We start from the raw sequence: 24,127 nt of genomic DNA on the forward strand, positions 1-24,127 counted from the left end.
TTTTGTGAGTTCTGCAATCTCTCTGTAAATTTATAGTCCGAATGATAGAGAATTGAAACAGGCCCTTTGGTCTGCACCAACCATGATGCCAATTTAAAATAATCCCATCTGTTTGCTTCTGGCCTATTTTTCTTCAATCCTTCTTCCTGTTCATGTGCCTCTTTAAATGTTGCTATAATATCTAGTTCGACTAGTTCCCCTGGCAACACGTTCCAGTTAACTTTTTAAAAAATAATTTGCCTCAAGTTTCCATCAAATTTTCGCTGTCTCTTCTTTTAGCCATGCCTTCTAGTGTTTGACATTTTCATCGCGGAAAAAAGACTGACTACCCACCCTGTTTATACCTCTCATACCCCTCAGCCCCTGATCCTCCAGAGAAGACAGTCCAAATTTGTCCAACTTGTCCTTGTAGTTAATGCTGTCTAATCCAGGCAGCATCCTGCTGAACTTCTGCACCCTCTCCACATTCCTCCTGAAATACAGTGACTTGAAATGCACGCAGAATTCCAAATGGAGCTGGATCAAAGTTTTATGCAGTTGTAATATGACTTCCCAATTTTTATGCTTAATACCTTCTTTATCACCCTAACAACTTGTGTTGTCACTTTTTTGGGACCTAAATTGTAAGAGCACCCTATACCCCTTGCTCTTAGCCTGCCACTTACTCTTATGTTTTATCTCCCAAAGTGCAACATCCCACCTCCATCACTATCCACATCTTTACCAATTTTTGTGTCATCTGCAAACTTACTAATGAGATCACCTACATTTTCATACGTATCTCATAGAGGTCCCAACAATGACCCCTGTGTAACGCCACTGGTTATAGACCTCCATTCGGAATAATCAGCATAATACCCTCTCCCCCCACTGCTCCCCGCTGTCTTCTACAACCAAACCAATTTTGAATCCAATCTATCAAATCAGTAAGGTCCCAGTATTTTATTTGTGGATCTGATGTGCCTTAATCTTTAGGATCAGCCTACTGGTAGGGATCTGGTCAAATGTCATGTATATACCACCCACTGCCTGGCACTTGTCATCTCCTTAGAAAATTACATCAAGTCTGTAAAATGTGATCACCCCTGCACTAATCCTGTCATAACTCATTTTGTTATTCCCCATATTTCCCGTAAACTTCTCCCAGATTATGCCACTCTTTTACACTCTAAAGGTTTTAAAGATTAGGCTTACTTGTCACGCATACACTAAAACACTGAAATGTACAGTGAAACATGTCGATGGGGATCATTTTCTCTAATGCTAATCCAGTTCTGCATTAACATTAACACTTATTAACACTCACGCATTTCTAACAGATGTACCATGGCGAACATTCTGAGTGCCTGCATCAATGTCTGGTTTGGGGTGTCAGGAGGAGGTGGCTCCTGCACAGGATCAAAATGAGCTGTGGAGAATTATAAACTTAGTCAGCTCTATCATGGGCACCAGTCTCCATAGTACCCAGGTCATCAAGGAGCAGCGTCTGAAAAAGACAACATCCATCATTAAAGATGCCCACCACCCAGGTCATGCCTTGTTCTCATTGCTACCATGAGGAAGGAGGTACCTGAAGGCACACTCAATAATTCAGGAGCACCTTCCCCTCTGCCATCTGATTTCTGAATGGGCATTGAAGCCATGAACACTACCTGACTGCTTTTTTTAATTTCTATTTTTGCACTACTTATTCAATTTAACTCATTTGCTTTTGTTTGCATAACACACTTACAGTGGCCCATTCCACATTTTGGAACGGGGGGAAGGGCTTTTATTGTAGATAAGAAGGTTAAACCTGAATGTATTTCTATAGATCGTCTTTAATCAACCCACCAAGCTTTGGATGGTTCCACTACCATACTCTCTGCATCGTGACACAACCATGTGTGTGTCAGTGCACCCCTGGACGAGCCAGAGGCACCTGCTGTCATTCCAATCAAGGCTCATAAGACCCAAGCCAAGTGATTTATATGAGCTCCAGACAGACTCATAATGCTGGTTTTGGTGAATTCTGGCAGGTAATCTGTCTGTGTAGGTGACAGATTACACACACAGTTCATTATATGAACTGTTTACATAATTCACCAACACCATTGTTCAGTTCTTGTGTTCACTTTCAGAGATGGTGTCTGATGTAATAACATCAATGTGCTGCTGCTTTTGTCAAGCACATAAAATGATCTTTGCATGTTTTATTCACAAAATCTCACACGCCTATACTGTCATTACTGGTTGAAAAGAGACCTTTCTTTAATTGATAGTGACAGAGTTTAACACACTCACATTAGGCTGGGAGCCACTGTATGGTGCTGTTGGAGTGGTTTCACGTTCACTAATTATGGCCTTAATGACTGAAGAGGAGAAAGGCTGAAAAAGCATGAGGAGTGGGTTCCACAGAAATGCAGCATCTCACATCGGCTTCATGAGGTGGTGTTGCAGCATTTTCACTTGTCTCTAAAGATCTATCCTGGATCAACATACTGATGCAGTCATGAAGAAGGCATGCTAGCAGTTATATTTCATTAGGAGATTTGGTACATCACTAGAGCCTGTAACAAATTCCTACAGTCCAAGGAATAGGACTTTATTCCCTGGAACGTAGAAGAATGAGGGGAGACTTGCTAGAGGTATACAAAATTATGAGGGGTATAGATAGAGTGAATTCAAGCAGGCTTTTTCCACTGAGGCCAGGGGATAAAAAAAAAATAGAGGACGTGGGTTAAGGGTGAAGGGGGAAAAGTTTAAAGGGAACATGAGGGGGGGCTTCTTGAGTGGTGGGAGTGTGGAATGAGCTGTCAGATGAAGTTGTAAATGCGGGCTCATTTTTAACATTTAAGAAAAACTTGGATGAGAGGTGTATGGAGGGATATGGCCCAGGTGCAGGTCAGTGGGACTAGGCAGAAAAATGGTTCGGCACAGCCAAGAAGGGCCAAAATTCCTGTTTCTGTACTGTAATGTTCTATGGTTCTATAGATGTACCACGGAGAGCATTCTGACTGGTATGGAGTTTCCGATCTACTGGATCGGAAAAAGCTTCAGAGGTTTGTTAAGTCAGCCAGCTCCATCATGGACACTAGCCTCCCCCATGAACATTACCTCACTATCTTGATCTCTTTTAGTGTCATTTATTTTTTATATTTCTTAAATTAACATATAGTTTCTATAAGTTTTCTATATATTGTACTGTACTGCTGTCACAGAACAACAAATTTCACAATACACTGTATTTCAGTATATATAATAAGCCTGATTCTGATTCTGTAGAAATTTTGTTTCAAACCAAGCCCTTAATGCCATTGGCAATATTTACTTTACAGCAAACCACAATGGGGTGTTTGGTGGTGCTGGGTTCACCGATATTCGCAGCTACCGTTACTGGGACCCAGCCAAGCGTGGTCTCGACCTACAGGGACTTCTGGAGGATCTGGAGGTGTGCTTTGCAACAGTATTTTTGATTTCCGATATTTACCCATAGTTAGTGTGAAATATTTGACATTAACTTTTTGAGACCTTTGACTGTGCCAGAACACATTTTCATTATCTGACAAAAGCCCTGTTACCCTAGAAACATCTTTTGCAATAAATGTTGCCTGACCTGCTGGCTTTGGCTAGAATTTTATTTTAATGGTTAAGGTGTGGGTTAAGAAATAATTATTGGCCGAGAAAACTAATGCACTCTGCATAATCCAGTTTAAGTACACTGGTAATGGGAGTCATTACAAATATTTATGCAAAAACCAAGCCTTGATTGCTAAGTACAGTGAACATCTGGGCCAGTGCCTACAGCTTCAGCACCTTTGTTGTGGAGAATTGACTGATAAGGACTTGCGACATTGCTGATCGCACAGTAAGGAGGTCTGGTGAATTTAATAAATTATAGCTGGCTCATTACTCCATTAGACAGCCTCTTACTCTTTCTAAACCTGAATGTGCTGCGCATTTTTTCTGCATGTACAAAATATTGTTTTAATTTTTTTCTCTCTCTCTTTAAAATTAGAATGCTCCGGAATTTTCAATTATCGTGTTGCATGCTTGTGCACACAACCCAACCGGTACTGATCCAACTGCAGAGGAATGGAAGAAAATTGCCGAGGTCATGAAGGTATGGAAAGACGTGGCCTCAAAGAATTCCATTTGGTGGCAAACAAAAAACTATTTTTTAAACGTATCACCTCAGCCAGCTTAAAAACATCATCTTAGTGTTATCTCAGAGTGGCTTGTAGGTGTGCAAGCTCATGAAAATAGATAAAAAGGTTGGAAGTACTGTTGACAAAATGTTTCTTATTGTCTGGAATGTGCTGCGTCTTTGATTTGGCTGAGCATTGCACAATCACGATAGTGCGGGGCAGATTTGATTTTAGAACCACTTTAAATTTTCTTTGCACTCTAAACTGATATGAACTCAGTTTTTTTTTTGCACTGTTTTGCTGATGTCTGCAAAATATCAGAAGGATTAAGTTAGTTACAGGCCCACTAGATAGATACCATTTCCATTTGCTGTGAAATCTAGGACTAAGGAAAGAGTCCTAATTAAAAATAGAGCCAGGTCTTTCCTAACTGTAGAGTTAGGAACTATTTTACAGACAAAAGTGACAGAGATGAGGAACTTTTCCTCACTACAGGTGGCAGTTTATACTAGGTTAGTGGCACCTAGTGGTTAGCACAATGCTTTATAGTACAGGCGTGCTGGGTTCAAGTCCTGTCACTGCCTGTAAGGAGTTTGTACCTTCTCCCTGTAACCACATGTGTATGCTCTGGGTGTTCCGGTTTCCTCCCATTGTCCAAAGTCATTCCGATTGGTAGGTTAATTGGTCTTTGTAAATTGTCCCATGATTGGGCTAGGATTAAATCAAGGAATTGGTGGGCAGAGTGGCTCGAAGGGCTGGGAGGACCTATTCTGCACTCAATAAATAAATCTGATTGGTTAATAAAAGTCAAAGCTATTGAGGTACGTGGACAAAGAAAGTTATATCATGGATCAGCCATAGCGATCATGAGTTTTGGAATTGGTTTGAGGGTAAAAAAGCCTAATGCAGTTCCAATTCATTTCGTGACAGAGTGTAGACTCAAGTTTTTGATCACCTGTAGCATTCGTTCAGACCTGAGAGATGAAAAAGCTAATCTAGTGGGTTGGGAGAGATGGGCAAATGAGTGATGCTGATCAGTTAATTCATTCATTGTCACCAGTGGGAACTTTGTATTCATCATTTAGTACATCCAATTGAAGTATAAAATACTGAAAATAAATATTAACTTATTTTGCAATACACATTTGTAAAATCTTTTTTTATATAAATTTTTTAATTGAATTTTCAAATAGGTTACAGAAAGAAAAAAAAAATTATCAACCCTTCCCCCCTCCCCTTAACCCCTCCCCCCTAACATATCCCTATAGGGAAAAAAAAGCGAAGAAAAAAGAAAGAAAGAATACCTGGATATCGGAAGATCCCCACATGCTCCATGGAGTTCATAATAGCTTTAATATGTATATTTATTTCTTTCCCCAGATAACCAATAATTTTATCTTCACAGCACCTATATATTTATCCTATCTTTTGTAAATAAGGGCACCAAATTTTCAGAAATATTTCATATTTATCTCTTAAATTATAAGTAATTTTTTCAAGTGGAATGCAGCTAAAAATTTCATTCTTCCAACGATCTATACTTAAGTATGAATCCGATTTCCAAGTAACTGCAATAGCCTTTTTGGCCACTGCCAATGCAATTTTTATGAATACTTTCTGATATTTATTCAATTTGGATTTCATTTTATTCCTTCAATATCGCCTAGTAAAAATAATGTTAGATTATGTGGAAGTTGTATTCCAATAATTTGTTCCAGTGTAGCAGAGTGGCGCAGCGGAAGCGTGCTCGGCCCATAATTTGTTCCAGTAAAACTCTTTAAGTTTGTCCAAAAAGGTTGAATTTTAAAACAAGACCAAGTAGAGTGTAAAAAAAGTACCAATTCCTTGATTACATCAAAAACATTGATCAGATAAATTTGAGTTTAATCTATTTATTTTTTGTGGTGTAATATATAATTGATGTAAAAAATTATATTGTACTAATCTTAGTCGAACATTTATTGTATTTGTCATACTGTCAAGACATAATCTTGACCAACTTGTTTCGTCAATTTTAATATTCAAATCAGTTTCCCATTTTTGTCTTGACTTATGAATTCCTTGTTTAATTGCCTGTTTTTGAATCAAATTATACATACCAGAAATAATTTTTAAAATTTTTCCTTTATGAATTAAAGTTTCTATTTCATTAGGTTTTGGCAATAACATTGTTTGACCCAGTTTATCTCTTAAATAAGCCCTTAATTGGAAATAACAGAAAAGAGTGTTATTTGATATTTTGTATTTATTCTTTAATTGGTCAAATGACATTAATATACCTCCTTCAAAACAGTCTCCTATATATCTAATCCCTTTGTGAAACCAGTTATATAAAAGTTGATTATCCATTGTAAAAGGAATAAGTTTATTTTGAATTAAAGGTCTCTTTGCTAATAAAGATTTCTTTATCTCATCATCAACATTTATCTTATTCCACACATTTGTAAAATCTAAAATGGGCACTATCATTAATGACTGGAGACAGAGAATTTGTAAAGGGTGCATGTGTTTTCCTGTTCTATATTGTCTGGGAGATTGTCTGTGGAGTAGACTGGATGGGTCAAATGGCCTAATTCTGCTCCTATGTCTTATGAAGTTTTTAAATTTACTGTACTGCATTTATAATGGACTGCTGTGATATTGTCTAGATTATTGAGAAAATCTAAGAAAAAATATACTTGCAATTTAATGACAGCAGAGACCATTTAGCTCTATTATGGATCACAGGTATGCTATTTGAGCAGACCTTAAACATTCTGTGCCTTTACCTCCTTGAGTTCGAGATGAGATTGAAAGTAATGAAATTGTTATGGACTCGACTGGACCAACACCGTATCCAGTGATGAGGATCAGAGAGGGTAAATAAATGGTTTTGGGAATGATAGGTTCAATGTATGAGGAGTCTTTGCATAGCGAGGATGTTTTCGATAGTGGGAGAACGTAGGATCAGAAGGCATACCCTCAGCTTAGAAGGACGCCCCTTTAGAACAAAGGTAAGGAGGAATTTCTTCAGCCAGATGTTGTTCTGTGAAATTCATTGCTACAATTGGCTATTGAGGTCATCGTTGGATATATTTAAAGTCGAAGTTGATGGGTTCTTGATTAGTAATAGCTTCAATGAGAAGAGGGAAAATAAATCAGCCATGCTCGAATGGCGGAGCAGACTCAGTGGGTGAAATAGCCTAATTCTGCTCTTAAGTGGTATGATCTTAATGATTTTTCTATTGTTTGGGCTGTCTCAGGAGACACTGCCTTAAAATAAGGAGCTGGCTGTTTACAATATATATCTGATGACGATAAAAGTCTTCATTACCCAAGAGAACTGTGCAGAATTTGGACAGTGAAGAGTTAGGTACTTACTGATTTACTCTCACTGGCTCCTAAATCAGCCAGAGGTTTTGAGAGTTGATTTTTGAATATCAGAATAATAGAACTGAAAGCAACAGACACGGAGGGATGAACTCCTGTGGACCCTGAAGGTGATATAGACTGTACCAGGCATGGATGGGTATAATTTTAAAGCTAGTTCTTTGTTTACGTAGGAAATTTTAAGGTAATTTACATGGAAGGTGCGCAGTATGTGCTGCTAAGTGTTACACTCCTGTGCAATCATGTTCAGAATCATTTAGAACTGCTCCAAATTTAATAAAGATTAAAGATTAGCTTTATTTGTCACATGTACATTGAAACATTTGTTTGTGTCAACGACTAACACACTCCAAGGATGTGCTGGGGCAGCCCGCAAGTATCACGTGTTCCTGGCAGTAAAACAGTATGCCTTCAACTTATTAACCCTAACTCGTGTGTCTTTGAAATGTGGGAGGAAATCCATGTGGCCACAAGGAAAACTTATAAACTCCTTATAGGCAGGAGTGGGAATTGAACCCTAATCGCTGGTGCTGTGAAGCATTGCTATGCTATTCCAATGACAATATTTATTCATACTTTCATATTTCCATACAACGTAGAAAGTAGTCAGGCTGCTCTCTGATCAGTCCTGCTCCCTCCCCACATCCCTGTAACGCATTCTCTCACATGAACCACCACCTCCCTCCCCCAACCATCAACACTAGGAGATTTATGCAGTAGCCAATTAACTAAGCTACTAGGAGACACAGGAGACTGCAGATGCTGGAATCTGGGACAAAAAAAGTTGTTGCTGTCAGCTGTCCATTTCCACTTGCAGATGCTGCCTGAGTTCTTTTAGCAGTTTGTTTCTGGAACCAAACAACTTGTGGATCTCAAGATGTGGGAGAAAACAAGGGTTGGGTGGTGCAAACGGTGGAGGAAATGGTGATGAGTCGGGGAAGGAATCTGCATGGTCACAGGGAGATCTTGCAGAGCACGCTTAGATGACACTGGAAGTCTGAAACTAACCTGGAGTGCTAGAGCTGCACAACTGTAACAGAAAAATTGATCACAGCATGCAGTCTGCCTTGACTGCTTTCATTAGTCTGTTATGCTGTATTAGCCAATACTTAATGGTTTGTGTAAACTGCCCTCTGTTCACTTGATGTGTTTTTGTTTTCCATTTTAGAAACAGGAGTAAAAGGACAAACTATATACAGTATATGGGTGAACCAGCTGGATGTACTAGGACAGGGGTGTCAAACTCATTTTAGGTCACGGGCCAGATTGAGCAAAATGCAGCTTCATGCGGGCCGGATCAGTCGGACGTGTGCGAACGCAGCTTTCGTTGCCTCCGTTTTTTCAGCCTGCTCTCATGTGTCTCAGTCTCTGCTATAACTACAAAGTGTTTCACTTTACAAATTCCGTTTCTTATGAAGAAGACTGCCGAATAATCACTAAAAACCCTGAAAACCTGGTACCTGAATAAACTCAGCATTAGCCATATCATACACCATAGGCGCTTCGATTACTGGGGCCAGCTTTAATAGTAATTAGATATTATCTCGCGGGCCAAAGATAATTCCACCGTGGGCCGGATTTGGCCCGCGGGCCTTGAGTTTGACATATATGTACTAGGAAGTCTGATAGGATGAACATTTATGGAGAGCCAAATCACTATGCTGAAGTTTTCCACTTTCTTTCTGTCCTGTATCCTAACATCTCACTCTTCTGTCCATTTGCAGAAAAAGTCCCTCTTCCCATTCTTTGATTCAGCCTACCAGGGCTTTGCATCTGGAAACTTGGATAAAGATGCTTGGGCTGTCCGTTACTTTGTGAGCCAAGGTTTTGAGCTTTTCTGTGCCCAATCCTTCTCTAAGAATTTTGGATTATACAGTAAGTAATATGCTTTATCTGATTTAAGTTATAAAATGTGTAATATATTTTGGTTATTTCTGTATCCTAAGGAAGATAAAACCAATTGTCAACTTGATGTACTGTCCTGCTGACTGGCATAGCACCATGTTGCGTTGCTCTGTGACCGTGTGAATCACCCCCTTTAACATCTGCTCAGTGCAGTGCTGCTGAGAATCCAGAAGATGGCAAGCAGTGAGTGCTGCTACAGCAGGGTGTATAACACCATAGATATGTAATAATTTGCACCTGTCATTTTCCCAAAATAGATCAAAGTGTTTGCTCAAAGGCACAGGATGATCAGAAAAACTTGCATTTTGTTTTGTTCTGTGGGTTCTGAATTAGCAACTGGTGTTTTTGTGAGTGAATTTTTGTTTTTTTTTTAAAAACACTTTTCAGAACCTAATCTGAAGCAGGTTTTGTAATTGTATATCAGACTGCATGCCATTAAGAATTTAGAGAAATATTTTGGCTCTCAATTATACATTGAGCTTTGTTAGAGTTGAGGAATGTAAAGGGGGCCCCCAGCATGCAGAGAGACAATGTTAATCAGAATGTAATCTTCATGCTGGATATTCAGATTACAGTGTAGGATTTCCACCTTGCGAGCAGTCATGAAATTATACCCTAAGTGTACATGATTTTTAGCTGGTTAATTTAAGCTCCGTCATTTCCACTAACCTCAATCTGCACAATCACAAGCATAAAATTTTCGAAGAACCTGTAATTCATTAGTTTTGATCCTTCACTGAGAGATATCCCTGATATAATTAAGGATGATAATCTGTTTTACACTCGCAGCTGAAGATAGATTTGACCAAGTAAGCATTTTTAATACAGATTCAGGTGTAGATCAGACTTTTATTTTCATATACACTAGGGTGCAATGAAATCCCTCGCTCGCATGAAGCTCACATAGCAAACAGTAATAATAAATAAAACAATAAAGACAGCAGCGAGTGTAAAAGTGCTAAATGACTAATCCATCCTGACTTAAAACAGCTGAAAATGACTAAACTCCATTAATGGCTTCACGTCAGATTTGTGAGCTGATTTTTAAAAAATGTACCTATTTGGGTTTAGCTTTAAAAGTGTGTGTTTGCTTTGAAGATCTTTCCAAGCCCAGTCCACCCTCTCCTTTTTGATCCCTGGGTGAATTGGGATAGGGTGTGTAGCTGAAATTTCATTGGAACGGCATAGTTACCTCCATAGAAACCTGAATCCTCCTGACTGCCCTGCAGAGTAGCAAATAACTCATTGCCGATTAGTGTTGTTTCATTAAAAATAATTTGGCCAAACTGATTTTGACACAGTTTGTGATTATTCATTTCAAAAATTTAAATTCTCTGGAACAGAGAATTAATAGGGACACAGCGGGACCAGTACATTTTGGCCCATTTAAGTGGCTGTCTCAATTTGTTTAAGTTTTATGGAAACTTAATTATAAAAAGGACAAACTAATATTAAACTGGCAACAAATTATGGATTTAAGTAAAATGCGGAACAAATTAGAACACCATTGATACTATTACAAAATTGTGTATTAGTTATCAACGGAGGAATTCATCCAGTGTACGCTGATGTGTTCTTTTGATTGACTCTAAATGAACAAAATCATTGCAGATACCTGGTGCACATAGTGGATGATGCTTTCATTGCCTTCCTGAATTTAGCAAGAGTCTGAATTTTTTTAAAGTCAAAAAAATTATTATTAAAAATCACTGCTTTTTGGTGTCTGTCAGCCCAATTGGATAGCAATAACACAAGCATATGCAGTTGATGCTATCTTAAAACTGTTCACTCTAAGCAGGGTGTAGTATCTAACAGCCACACAAGGAGGTGCATGCGACTGATGTTAGTTAGCAATTGTTTGACGGGTCTCCTGTCCCAGTTAAGTGGCATAGTGTACCAATTAACCAAAGGGAATTCCGGCTATTTTCTGGATTAGTTTTTGTTCTTTAAGAGTTGACCCAAATAATCGGCTGTCCCAATTAACTGGAATCCACTGTGTTTTGAAATTATGAATTCACAGAATAAATTTACCGTAGATTCCGGACTACAGAGCGCACCTGATTAAAAGCCGCTGGCTCTAATTTTAGAAATAAAATCAATTTTTTACTTGTAAAGGCCGCACCGGATTTTAGGCCGCACCGGATTTTCGGCCGCAGGTGACCAACGTTGTAATATGAGATATTTACACAGAAAGATATTACACGTGAGGATTTTTTAACTTTTAATTAAATCCATATGGTAACAAAAACAAATACATATTGCAAATGCTTTTTTTCGAACCGTGCCCGTAACGCGGCTACTTTTAAATATACGTTGCGTATACTTCTTTACTGAACAACATTCCAATATCTCCTAACGACTGGTAAAAAATATATATACTGCAGCCTACCAGGAAAAGTTATTGATCGCCTTTAACTTAAAAGCAGCGTTTTCACTCCGCCGCTCGACCCCCTCCTTTCCGTTTATTCGCAAACGGCATTTTTCCCACAAGACGCGGCGAAACCGGGTGTGACGTCATAGCATCCCGCGATGTAGTACAGAAAACAAATATAGTTAAAACTCTTCTAACTTTAACTAGAAAATGAATTACTAAGCGAAAATATTATAAACTAAATAACTGCCATAAGGCAGCACAATGCTTCAAGTGTTTTCCATGTTGATGAGGGTGAGTACAAATGACTGATTTACAATAATTTAATTGTGAAAGTGCGCTTGATTTATCGTACAATTTCATTGGACCTCTGTGAACTACTCATCAATTTTATTGGTCTACTGTTACGAGGCAAAATGTTTACGAGGCGGCATGAAAAAAAATAATGCATTAGCCGCTCCGTATTAAAGGCCGCAAAGTTCAAAGCTGTTCAAAATGTGGGAAAAAAGTAGCGGCTTAAAATCCGGAATCTACGGTAATAGAAATGGATTCTGCTGTTGAGCAAATCCTTTTAAGAAGTCAGAATCAGATCAGGTTCCGTATCACTGATATGTGTTGTGAAGTTTATGGTTTTGCAGTAGCAGTACAGTGCAAGGCATAAAACTTACTATAAGTTGCAAAAATACACTAATAGTGCTAAAGACAAACAATAAGATAGTGTTAAACACAAGAGATTCTGTGGATGCTGGGCATTGAGACTAACAAACACAAGATGTTGGAGGAACTCTGCTGGTTGGGCAGCATCTATGGAAAAGAATAAACAGTTGATGTTTCAGGCTGAGTCCCGTCATCAGGACTGGAAGGGGAAAGGGGATGATGCCAGAATAAGAAGGTGAGAGGAAGAGAAGTAGGACAAGAGAGTAGGTGATAGGTGAAGTCAAGTGGGTGGGGGGATGAAGTACAAATCTAGTTTTCATGGGTTCATGGACTGCTTAGAAATCTGATGGTGGAAAGTAAAAAGCTGTTCCTAAAATATTCATTGTGGGTTTTCAGACTTCCATACCTCCTCCCTGATAGCAGTAATGCAAAGAATGCATGTCCTGGATGGTGAGGGTCTGTAAAACTGGATGCTGCCTTCTTGAAGTGCCACCGTTTGGAGATTTGCCTTTGATAGTGGGAAGGACTGCACACCTAATGGAACTGGCTGAGTTTTGGCTGATGCAACCTCCACAGTCTTCTCCACCGTATATCTGTAGAAATTCCTATCATCCTTGGTGACATACCAAATCTCCTCAAATTCCTAATGAAGTAGAGGCACTGGCTTGCCTTCTTCATGATTGCATCAGTGTGTTGGACCTAGGATAGATTGTTTGAGATGTTTATACCATGGATGTTCACCCTTTTCACTGCCAACCCCTCAGCGAAGATTGGCGTCTGTAGTCCCAACACCCCCTTCCTGAAGTCCAAAATCAATTCCTTCATCATCATCAGTCACAGGTTGGAAACTGATGATCTGTTAGACCTTGCCACATGACAATATTTTGGCAGAGATTGGACAAGGCTTTTTAAAATATAAGTTTCTCAAGAGTAAAGAGAGATGGAGGCATGAAGAGATTTAGGGGGTGAAATCTGGAACTTGGGACACCTGACATCTTTGCCATAGACTAGATGGGCTGAAGGGCCTTGTCCTGTGCTGTTGTGTTCTTTGAACTTGGCTGGCATTTTTGGAGTAAAGGACAGCGGTATTGAAAGTCTATGGACATCTTAAAGGTTAGGAGAGTGTGGAGTTTCTAGATGCTAAGAATGAAAACTGATATAATCAGGAAGATTTAAGAGTGAGCTGGTGATTAAATGGGATCCAGTGTAGATTAGTGAACAGAGGATTGATGGGTGAATATGCTGTGATATGAGTGAGGATGTGGACAGAGCTTTGGATAAAATTAAATATACAAAGCCAATGTGGGAGATTAACAAGGCAATTGATACGTGGTGACTCATGGTAAAATCTAGCTGTTTTTGGAATACATATTCTGTTTTCCAATGTGTAGTTTTTGAAAGGGCATACTTGTTAATCTCCAGCAACCATTTTGTGGACCACACAGTAAAGATACTCTGGTTCGGGTATTTCCCCCACGTCAATGTCTTACTCTTACCAGTCAACTAAGAGTAAGACATTGTCCAGAGCAATCCTGAAACACTTATAATCAGAATTAGGGATTTTAAACTGCTATTGGAGCTCATCTAAATACCCAGTTGGATGTAGCATGGTACTGTACATTATAGAAAGTTTTAAGTGTGCTCTCCAAAGGGGCAGCTGTTCCTGTTCTTTCAAGCAATCAGTGCAATTTTACATCTGCTTGTCATTCAGAGGCTGCACTTCAAACTTGATCAAATATAGTTCAGTTGGAATTTTGGCTGCACTTAAAAAATCGTGAAACCCGTAAAACAAAACCAATTGCATTCTAACTCAACCCAACGAAACAACTTGGGTATGAGATTGATTTAAGATTTTTAAGTGTTAATGTTGGTGTTGCTCACATAACTCCATCTAACTTTCCTAACTTTAAGCTGGAACGTCAATAACTTGATTGCCATAGGCAGGCATGGAGTTGGGATCAATGGGGTTTTGATTGCTTGCAATGCTGAAAGTTTGCAGTAGATATTTGCAAGAATTCAGCATTGCAGGGATCTTTTGTCACTGAGTGGACATATTTTGAATTGAACTCATTTTTGAAACAAATACAGATCCCATTTTTAAAAAGTACTTTGATAATTTGAGTTGCACTATACATTAATGTTGCTATTTTCTGTACAAAGGGTTGCAGAATTATTAAGAGTTCTGATTTCAAAGCAGCCAATTTATGGAGGTCTATAATGAATGCCCATTGGCATTGAATATTTGTGTTAGTCAGATTGGACAGTTTACAGAATTCAAAACCTTTTCTCAATCAAAGTTCATTAGCCAAGATTCCGATTCATCATGGAACTTGTAGGGAATATCCACTTTAATCTTAAAATCTTGGATGCGAGGTAGCCAGTTCTGTAGATCAGTACTGTAATATTGCTTACATTGACCCACAGCCATACATAGGATTTGCAGATCTTACTCCCCCCCCACCCCCACCACCAGAAGTCGTTAGCTGTGATTGCAGTGCCCAGAGCTGGAAAGCTCATCAGGGGAGCAAATTCAGAAATCAGAGGTGCAAAGGGACTTGGAAATCCTTGTGCAGGATTCCCTGATGGTTAATTTGCAGGTTGTGTTAAGGGTAAGGAAGGCAAATGCAATGTTAGCATTCATTTCAAGAAGACTAGAATATGAAAATAAGGATACAATGTTGAGGCAAACACGAGGAAATCTGCAGATGCTGGAAATTCAAGCAACCTACACAAAATACTGGTGGAACACAGCAGGCCAGGCAGCATCTATAGGGAGAAGCGCTGTCGACATTTCGGGCCGAGACCCTTCGTCAGGACTAACTGAAAGGAAAGATAGTAAGAGATTTGAAAGTAGGAGGGGGAGGGGAAAATACGAAATGATAGGAGAAGACCGGAGGGGGTGGGGTGAAGCTGAGAGCCGGAAAGGTGATTGGCAAAAGGGATACAGAGCTAGAGAAGGGAAAGGATCAGGGGATGGGAGGCCTAGGGGGAAAGAAAGGGGGAGGGGAGTACCAGAGGGAGATGGAGAGCAGGCAGAGTGATGGGCAGAAAGAGAGAAAAAAAAGGAGGATGGGGGAAAAAAGCTAAATATATCAGGGATGGGTTAAGAAGGGGAGGAGGGGCATTAACGGAAGTTAGAGAAGTCAATGTTCATGCCATCAGGTTGGAGACTACCCAGCCGGTATATAAGGTGTTGTTCCTCTAACCTGAGTGTGGCTTCATCTTGACAGTAGAGGAGGCCATGGATAGACGTAGTGAGGCTTTACAAGGCACTGGTCAGACTGCACTTGGAGTATTGTGAGTAGTTAAGGGCCCCTTATCTAAGAAAGGATGTGCTGGCATTGGAGGGGGTCCAGAGGAGGTTCACAAGTATGATTCTGGGAATGAAAGGGTTAGCATATGTGATGGCTTTGGGCCTGTACTTGCAGAAGATTAGAAGGATGTGGGGAGGGTATTTTATTTCATTGAAATCTATTGAATATTGAAAGGCCTAGATAGAGTGAACGTGGAGAGTATGCTTCCTATATCGGGGGAGTCTAGGACCAGGTGTACAAGGGCATCCTTTAAAATAGAGATGAGAAGGAATTTGCTTAGCCAGGAGGTATTGAATCTATGGTATTTATTGCATTGTGGAGGCCAGACCGTAGGTTCTTGCTTAGGAAGGTTATGAGGAGAAAGCAGGAGAATGGGGCTGAGAGGGATAATAAAGCAGCCATGATGGAATGGTGGAGCAGACTTGATGGGCCAGGTAGTCCACTTCTGCTCCTGTGTCATATTTTTTTTGGTCATTTAGAACTTGTCTGAGCTATCCCCTTTCACGGTGAGAGGGGAGACATAATAAAACAACTCACTGACTTAAGGTGTTAAATGTCTGTTGCGCTACTTTTTCCCCCAAGTTCTCTGCCTGGAGAATCGGCAACAACCTTCCCCCACCAATGAAAGAGAAAGAGCGATTTGCCGAGTACACAATCTCCCAACAGCTGATCTGATGTTCTGTTTTCTCCCGTGACGCTACTGTCTACGGCACTGGCTCAGAAACCCTGGAAACCTGGAGGTGCACTTGTCTTCTAGGCTGCGTGCTTGGAATATGGAAAAGTAGCTGTTTGTGAGCCCTGGGAGTGGGTCCCACCACTTCAAAGAACCGAACTCTGAGTGTAACTGCAGGTCAGGGTCTTCGGCAGAACCCCATCCACCCTGAAAAGGGAAAAGAGCGACACCAAAGGTAGAAATTAAGCTGTTTTCATAGATGAACATGACAGAGTCGCCATCGTAACCCCACCTCCAACTCCGAACTTCGTCAGGAAATGCAGCAGAGACTGGACCCAGCAGCAAAGATGATTTAGCAGTACACGATAGCTTACTAATAAACTGCAAAATAACATGTCACAAAGTAAGAGGAAACACATACTAACCCCAGCAAGGTAATTGAAGGCGAGGGGCAACCAGGCTAGCTGGTTCGTATGAGTGAACAAGGACTGTGGGTGAGAGCTGGGTTTAAATAGGCTGCAGGTGATGAGTTGGAAACCAGTGGCAGGCGGCTCCTGTTAGCTATGTGGAGACTGGGAGGTGCCTTGACAGGACCCCACCCCCTCTCTCTGCTCCCTCCTATAGTGGGCACCGGATGGCCCAGGCCAATCCAGATGCTTCTGTTGGGTAACTTCAATGAGCAATGGATCCAAGGTGAAACTAGAGGGCACCCAAGACCTCTCTTCTGGGTCGTATATTTACCATCTGACCAGATACTACACACCCTATCCATGACCAGGTGAATCCATCAATTGGTGAACTGTGTACACTGGACCTCCTTCCAACATAATGGGTTCTGCAGTTTAGGCTCAGGTGAGCTGAGTGGTCCATGGACAATGGACTTGAGGCAGGACACATGGAAAGTAGCTGTGATCCTGAAGGACAGCGGCAACTGGAGACACTAAGTGACTGATTTGATGTGAAGGGTAATCTTAAAGGAACCACTGAACCGGGGTAACAGCTGAACCGGTGCACAGGGCCAGGTCTCAGATGGACGGGGTCCGCAGGCCAGAATAGTCTGTGTTGGTACCGCTGGCGGTAGACGAAATGATGACCCCGTTTTCCATCTTCAAACCTTCTTCTTGGACGCTCTGCTCTGATTCTCTGCCCGCTCTGGATTGTTTCATCTTGAAGTGCCGACGAGACGTCAACGACTGCATTGGTGCTGCTTCATGCACCCATGCTGAGTTTGTCAGTTTAATCAACTTTGCCTCTCACTTCCACCCTTAAACTCACTTGGGCCATCTCTGAATCTCCTTTCCCTTTCTTGATATCTCTGTCTCCATCTCTGGAGACAGGCTGTCAACTGGTATCTGTTATCTGTTGGAGTCATCTACTGTGTCCAGTGCTCCTGGTGTGGCCTCCAGAACCATTGAGACTCAACGTAGATTGGGAGGCCGCTTCGCTGAGCTGCTACGCTCCGGTTGCATGAAAAAGCGGGATCTCTCAATGGACACCCATTTTAATTCCACTTCCAATTCCCATTGCTACATGTCAGTCTATGGTCTCCTCTACTGCTGCGATGAGGCCACACTCAGGTTGGAGGAACAACATCTTGTACTCCATTTGGGTGGTCTGTTACCTAACGGCATGAACATAGAATTTGGGAACTTTCAGTAATCCCCTCCCCCTTCACCATTCCCATTTCCCTGCCATACCTTATCTCTTACATGCCCATCACCTCCCTCTGGTGCTCCTTACCCTTCCATGGTCTTCTGTCCTCTCCTATTAGATTCTTCCTTTTCTAGCCTTTATCTTTTTCACCAATCATCTTCCCAGCTCTTTACTTCACCCCTCCCCATCTCCCAGTTTCACCTATCATCTACCACCTTGTGCTTCTTCCTTCCCTCTCCCCACCTTCTTACTCTGACCTATCTTTTTTTCTCCAGTCCTGATGAAGGGTCATGGCCTGAAACGTTGACTGTTTACTCTTTTCCACAGATGATGTCTGGCTGGCTGAGCTCCTCCAGCATTTTGTGTGTGTTGCTTGGAGTTCCAGCGTCTGCAGATTTTTTCTTGTTTGTGATCTTTTATAGACTTGATTTCCATGGTCATCTTGACTCTACCTCTTCCCACCCTGTCTCCTGTGAAAATGCGCTTCCCCATTCTCAGTTTCTTCACCTCTGCTGCATCTGTTCCCATAATGTGGCTTTCCGTTCCAGGACATGAGAGATGTCCTCTTTCTTTAAAGAATGGGGTTTTCCTCCCTCCGCTATTGATGTTGCCCTCACAAGCATCTCCTTTGTTTCCCATACATCCACACTCGCCCATCTTCACACCTTCTTAATGATAGAGTTCTTATTGTTACCTACCATCCCAGCAGCCTCCACATCCAACACATTATCCTCTGGCATCTCCAAGGGATCCCACCACTCAACATATCTTTACCTCCACCACCACCAAACCCCTGCCCGCGGTTTTATGTAGGGATCGCTCCTTCCACAATTCCTTTGTCCATTCGTCCCTCCCCACTAATTTCCATTCTGACAGTTATCCCTGCAAATGGCCTAAGTGCTACACCTCCTCATATACCTCCTCCCTCACCTCCATTCAGGGTCCCAGGCAGTCTCTCCAGGTGAGACAACGCCTCAGTTACAAATCTGCTGGGGTCGTCTATTGTGCCCAGTGCTCCATTACATTGGTGAGACCCATCACAAATTGGGGGACCGCTTCATCAAGCACCTCCACAATATTTGCCACAAGTGGGACTTCCCGGTGGCCAAACACTTTAATTCCAATTCCGGTTCTGGCGTGTCAGTCCATGGCCTTCCTTTGTGGTAAGGTGAGTCCACCCTCAGGGTGGAGGAGCAACTTATTGTGTTCCATCTGGGAGTCCTCCAACCTGATGGCATGAATATCGATTTCTCCTACCCCGGTAAACAAATCTCCCTCCCCACACACCTTTTCTTCCCCACTTTGACCTTTTAGTTCTTCTCACCTCCTATTGCTTTCCCCTGGGACCCTTCTCCTTCCCTCTCTCTTATGGTCCAGTCTCCTTTCCTATCAGATTTCTTCTCCAGCTCTTGACCTTTCATAACCACCTGGCTTCACCTATCAGTTTCCAACTAGCCCCTTTCCCATCCCCCCAGCTTTTTATTCTGGCATCTTCCCCCTTCTTTCTCAGTCCTGAAGAAGGGTCTTGGCCTGAAACATTGACTATCTATTCATTTCCATAGATGCTGGCTGACCTACTGAATTCCTCTAGCATTTTGTGTGTGTTGCTTTGGATTTCCAGCATCTGCAGACGTTCTCCTGTTTATGATATGCCCTCTTCCAAGCATTCCAGCATCGGCAAACCAGGGCATTGGCGGCAGGACCTGCACCATTGGCTCCTCCATAGGGAACAATGGGGTTTGGTAACCAGGAAGCACTTCAGCATTTCAAAGGGCGACATACTTCTGGCAGAGGACGTATGTAGATCGTGGGACGGTTTGGCCCAGAAAAGATACTTCTTGCAAGTAGAAGGGTTAGAGGTGGTGAAGCATCACAGAAACTTCACTTGCTGTTTGGCTCTTTCTGACTATACATTGGTCCTCAGATGATAGGCAGAGGACAAACTCACTGAGGTGTGGAGGAGGGAGCAGAATGCTGGTCAGAAGCTGGCAATGAATTGCGAGCCCCAGTCCGACAGGGGCAAACTGTGGAGGACGACATATTGAAGAACCAGGTCTGCTGTCTCAGCAGCTGATGGAAGTTTGGGTCGAGCATTGAAACGGGCTGCTTCGGAGACCCAGTTCAACCTAGTTGTTGAGGGACTGATCGGGGCTGCAAGAGCTCAGAGGGTTGCTGGTTGGAGGAATTGGCACGTTGAAATGAAATGATATACCTGTGATCATGATGAGCTGCCAGAACTGGCGTCACAGAAATTCCTAGCTCCATTGTATGCCTGGATGGCTAAAGAGAAGTGAGGAGTGGGCCCACTGGAGCCACCAGCATGTACTTGTAGTTGGCAGGTGTGGCTGCCAGAGCTGGCTGGTGTTGTAGGGCCTGGTGCACCCGGTTCTTAAGACTCCAGAGGATCTGGGAGGATGGAATGATGAGCTGAGGGTTGATCTCCATTTCATTGGTTTGACCTGTTGTGACAGGGTGCCTGTCTTGGTGTTCTTGGTGCAGGGTCAGTAGGAGATGGTGAAATTGAATTGCTCAAAGAAGAGGGCCCAGTGAGCCTAATGTGGGTTTAGTTGGTGGGCCTATTGAATGGATATGAGGTTCTGGTGGTCAGTCCAAATCAGGAAGGGCTTGGTGTTTCCCATCAACCAGTGTCTCCATTCCTCCAAGGCCCATTTGATGGCGAGTAGCTCCCCGTCTGCTCCTCCATAATGATGCTGCGTAGAGTTGAGTTTGTGCGCGAAGAAGGAGCAAGGGTGTGTCTTCCTGTCTAGTTCTCACTGGGAAAGAATGGCCCAGCACCCACATCAGAGGCATCCCCCTCTATCACAAAGATCCAGCGGGGTTCAGATGGTGGAGGATGATAATGAAGCGTTTCTTTAGCTCCTCAAAGTGTAGTGTGCAGCAGCAGACCAGGTTATCTGTGTGGTAGGTTCCTTAAGGTTGTTATAGCCGTGAGTGGTAGTGGGGGAATAGGCTCCCACTATCTATTAAATGCTCCTAATGGTGCATCTCAAATAGCCTCTGACAACCAAGTGCAGCTCCTGGCCTTCACACATGCCTTAGCTACTAAGCCCGGTGGAATGGCTTCCACTGATAGGAGAAGGGGCAAAGGTGAGTTACTGGTGCCTTAAAATCAGTCGCTTTGGGCAGATGGGGCTCATCAGTCGTGGTTGGCAGCTCATTTAGGAGAAGGAAATCTGATCTCAAACCTCCAGTGCCTTACGGCTCATGGGGAAGGAAGGCTTCGGGAGTAAACCCCGAGGCAGTCCTATGTTGAGTTCAGTGCTGACTGGCAACTCCTGCAATATTTTCGGTGCCGAACTGTATTGGTCTCTGCCGTTCCTCTGGATTCATCAGCTGTTTGGAGAGGGGGAGCCTGTTACATGGGCAACAGCTTGCTCTCCATACTGTACTGCTCTGGTTTGTGTATCATGCGGACAACTGGGGTATAACATTAATGGTCAACTCTGGCAAACAGAGGGCCGTAAGGTGATTTGGCGAGGGAGCGGCTATAGCTCCTGGTGAAATGTCGGTAGAAGTTAGAGAAGGCCAAGAAGTGCTGTAGCTGTTTGAGGAAGCATGGACAGGACCATTCAGTGACAATACGCACTTTCTGGGTCATTGGTTATACCTTGCGATGAAAGGAAGGAAGTGACTGGGTGGTGGAACTCTCATTTCTCGAACTTGAGCAGAGTTGGTTTTCCAGCAGACTTGATGAGGGACTGAACGAACACGGCACTTCTAGTCTTGGGGGTCCTTGGAGAAGCTGAGGATGTCATTGAGAAAGACGATCATGTACCTGTGTCCTGGAGGATCCTTTGATGAAGGCCTGGGAAATGGCTGGACTCGTGGAACATCTGAACGTAAATGAAAGCAGTCTTCCAGTCATCCCCCTGGTGGATGCAGATCAGATTACACTGGCTCTGTAGATCAAGTTCAGTGAAGATCTGGGTATCACAGAGTGCTTGAAATGCAGCATCCATCAAGGGGAGAGGGTAGCATTGAGTTCATGGTAGTCAATGAACTCAAAGGGACAAAGATCCCCATCTTTCTTTTTGACAAATAAGAATCTTGCACTGGCTGGAGACTGGATGGTCGAATGAAGCCATGCTGTAGCGCTTTGGTGATGCAGTTATTCACGGCTTGGGTCTGGGTGGGAAGGTGGAGAACGGCCTTGGGGAGGGCTGGAAATGCAGAGGAGGCTTAACCCAAATACACAGCAGCGAAGATGATTTAGCAGTAAACGATATTTTACTAATAAACTGTAAAATAACAAGCCATGAGGGGCCACAAGGTAAGGGAGAACAGATCCTCAGCACACCAAGACTAGAAACAACGGGTTGAGGCTGCCTGGTTCCTATGAGTGAACACGAATTATGGATGAGAGCTGGGTTTATATAGATTGTAGGTGGTGATGGCAAGTAACACCTGTTAGCTGGGAGGTGCTGGCGTATGCGTGTAGTGTTTAAGGTAGTGTTAGAGAAAGTCAAAGTTGAGTTTATTGTCGTCTGCACAAGAACATGTATGCATGGGTGCAATGAAAAGCTGACTTGCTAAAGCATCACAGGAAGATAGCGTTCGATGAGTAGCATTCACGAGGAAAACGTCAATTACAGAGTAACTGGAGCAAAAGTCCAGTTTAGTGAAAAATGATCAAAGAGTTGCTAAACTGTAGTTATTCGGCTTGGTCAGTTGGTTCAAAAACTGAGTGGTTGGAGGGAAGTAGCTGCTCTTGAACCTGGTGGTGTGGAACTTAAGGCTTCTGTACCTCCTGCCCTATGGTAGCTGCAAGAAATGGCATCGCCTGGATGGTGGGTTCTTTGATGTTAAGGTAGTGAGAAACTGTTTCCTCCTATGGTTGACTTGATATTAATTTTAAAGCTTGTCCATTCACAGGGGACTGACATCTTTACCCAGGTTCGGAATTGAAAATATCAAACTTGATTGCACAGAAGTATTAAAAGTTGACAGAAACAAGGCAAATGAAGAAAACTTAAATCATCTTTCAATGAATGGTAAAACAAGCTTTGACGTGAATAGAGTACCATTGTTCCTTTCCATTTTAGGCCACAAGGGTATTTTGTGATATCCTTTGTCTAGATGATGGTTGGTCTGTATTGGGTGGGCCGGAATACGCATTAATGGAAAGTATTAGCCACTAGTAGCCACGCTGCTTAATGAAACAGGTCTCTTTGTGGAAAGGTGAGAGAATGATGATAGAACTATTTAATAAAAGATGCCTATGCCTTGGGAAATATCCAAGTGAAACATTACTTAATTAAGATTTTAGGAAGAAGCTTTTAAACATTTTGCTCTGTTTATCCAACCAGATGTTTTGCGCTTTTTGTTCATTGTGATCGCCACATCACTTGAGCCACAAGCAATCGTCTTTTAACTATGAAATAAGAATTTAGATTCATGACTATTCAGGACTGACTACCAATGAAGGCATATAGAACATAGAATAATACAACACAGTGCAGACCTTTCTGCTCATTATGTTGTGCTAACCTACTCTAAGATCAATCTAACCCTTCACTCTCTCATAGCTCTCCATTTTTTTCTTCCATTCATGTTCCTAATATCTCTACCAGCACCTCTGGCACACACCCACCACTCTGTGTAGAAAAAAATCCTGTGAGGCAAATCTTACACTACACACTTAGTTATAATTAAGATTCCATGGTTTTGAAGAAGGAATTGGATAAGAAGTTAATTGGACACACATGGCTTGACTGCAGTGGATGAGCTGAGTTGCTCCTGTAAAAAGTCAGTCCAGAGTTGATCTGTTTCTTTTCTCTCCCTGTCTATAGATGAGAGAGTTGGAAATCTGTGTATTGTGGCAAAGGACGGTGACAATGTGAAACGGATTCGATCTCAGATGGAGAAAATAACCCGTACAATATGGTCAAACCCTCCGGCGCAAGGAGCTCGTATTGTAGCCACAACTCTTAATGATCCAGATCTCTTTGCAGAATGGTGAGAGCATGGTGGTAGAGCTGTTTAAAAATGCACTGGAATAGCACTGTGCACGTAGAGGCCTTTTGACAGAAACACTAGC

The 24,127-nt window shown here is 42.2% G+C and overlaps 1 protein-coding gene across 1 annotated transcript in view; it reads left to right on the plus strand.

Moving 5' to 3' along the window:
* The window catches only part of got1 (glutamic-oxaloacetic transaminase 1, soluble), a 66,373-nt gene that overhangs the window by 19,015 nt on the left and 23,231 nt on the right, over nucleotides 1–24,127 (plus strand). The window contains exons 4-7 of the mRNA XM_073026934.1: nucleotides 3,318–3,430; nucleotides 3,998–4,102; nucleotides 9,221–9,371; nucleotides 23,880–24,045. Of these exons, the coding sequence (XP_072883035.1) occupies nucleotides 3,318–3,430; nucleotides 3,998–4,102; nucleotides 9,221–9,371; nucleotides 23,880–24,045 (535 nt within the window). The remainder of the gene's footprint in view (nucleotides 1–3,317; nucleotides 3,431–3,997; nucleotides 4,103–9,220; nucleotides 9,372–23,879; nucleotides 24,046–24,127) is intronic.

This window comes from Hemitrygon akajei, chromosome 23 (assembly GCF_048418815.1).
Source record: "Hemitrygon akajei chromosome 23, sHemAka1.3, whole genome shotgun sequence".
NCBI classification, from domain to species: Eukaryota; Metazoa; Chordata; class Chondrichthyes; order Myliobatiformes; family Dasyatidae; genus Hemitrygon; species Hemitrygon akajei.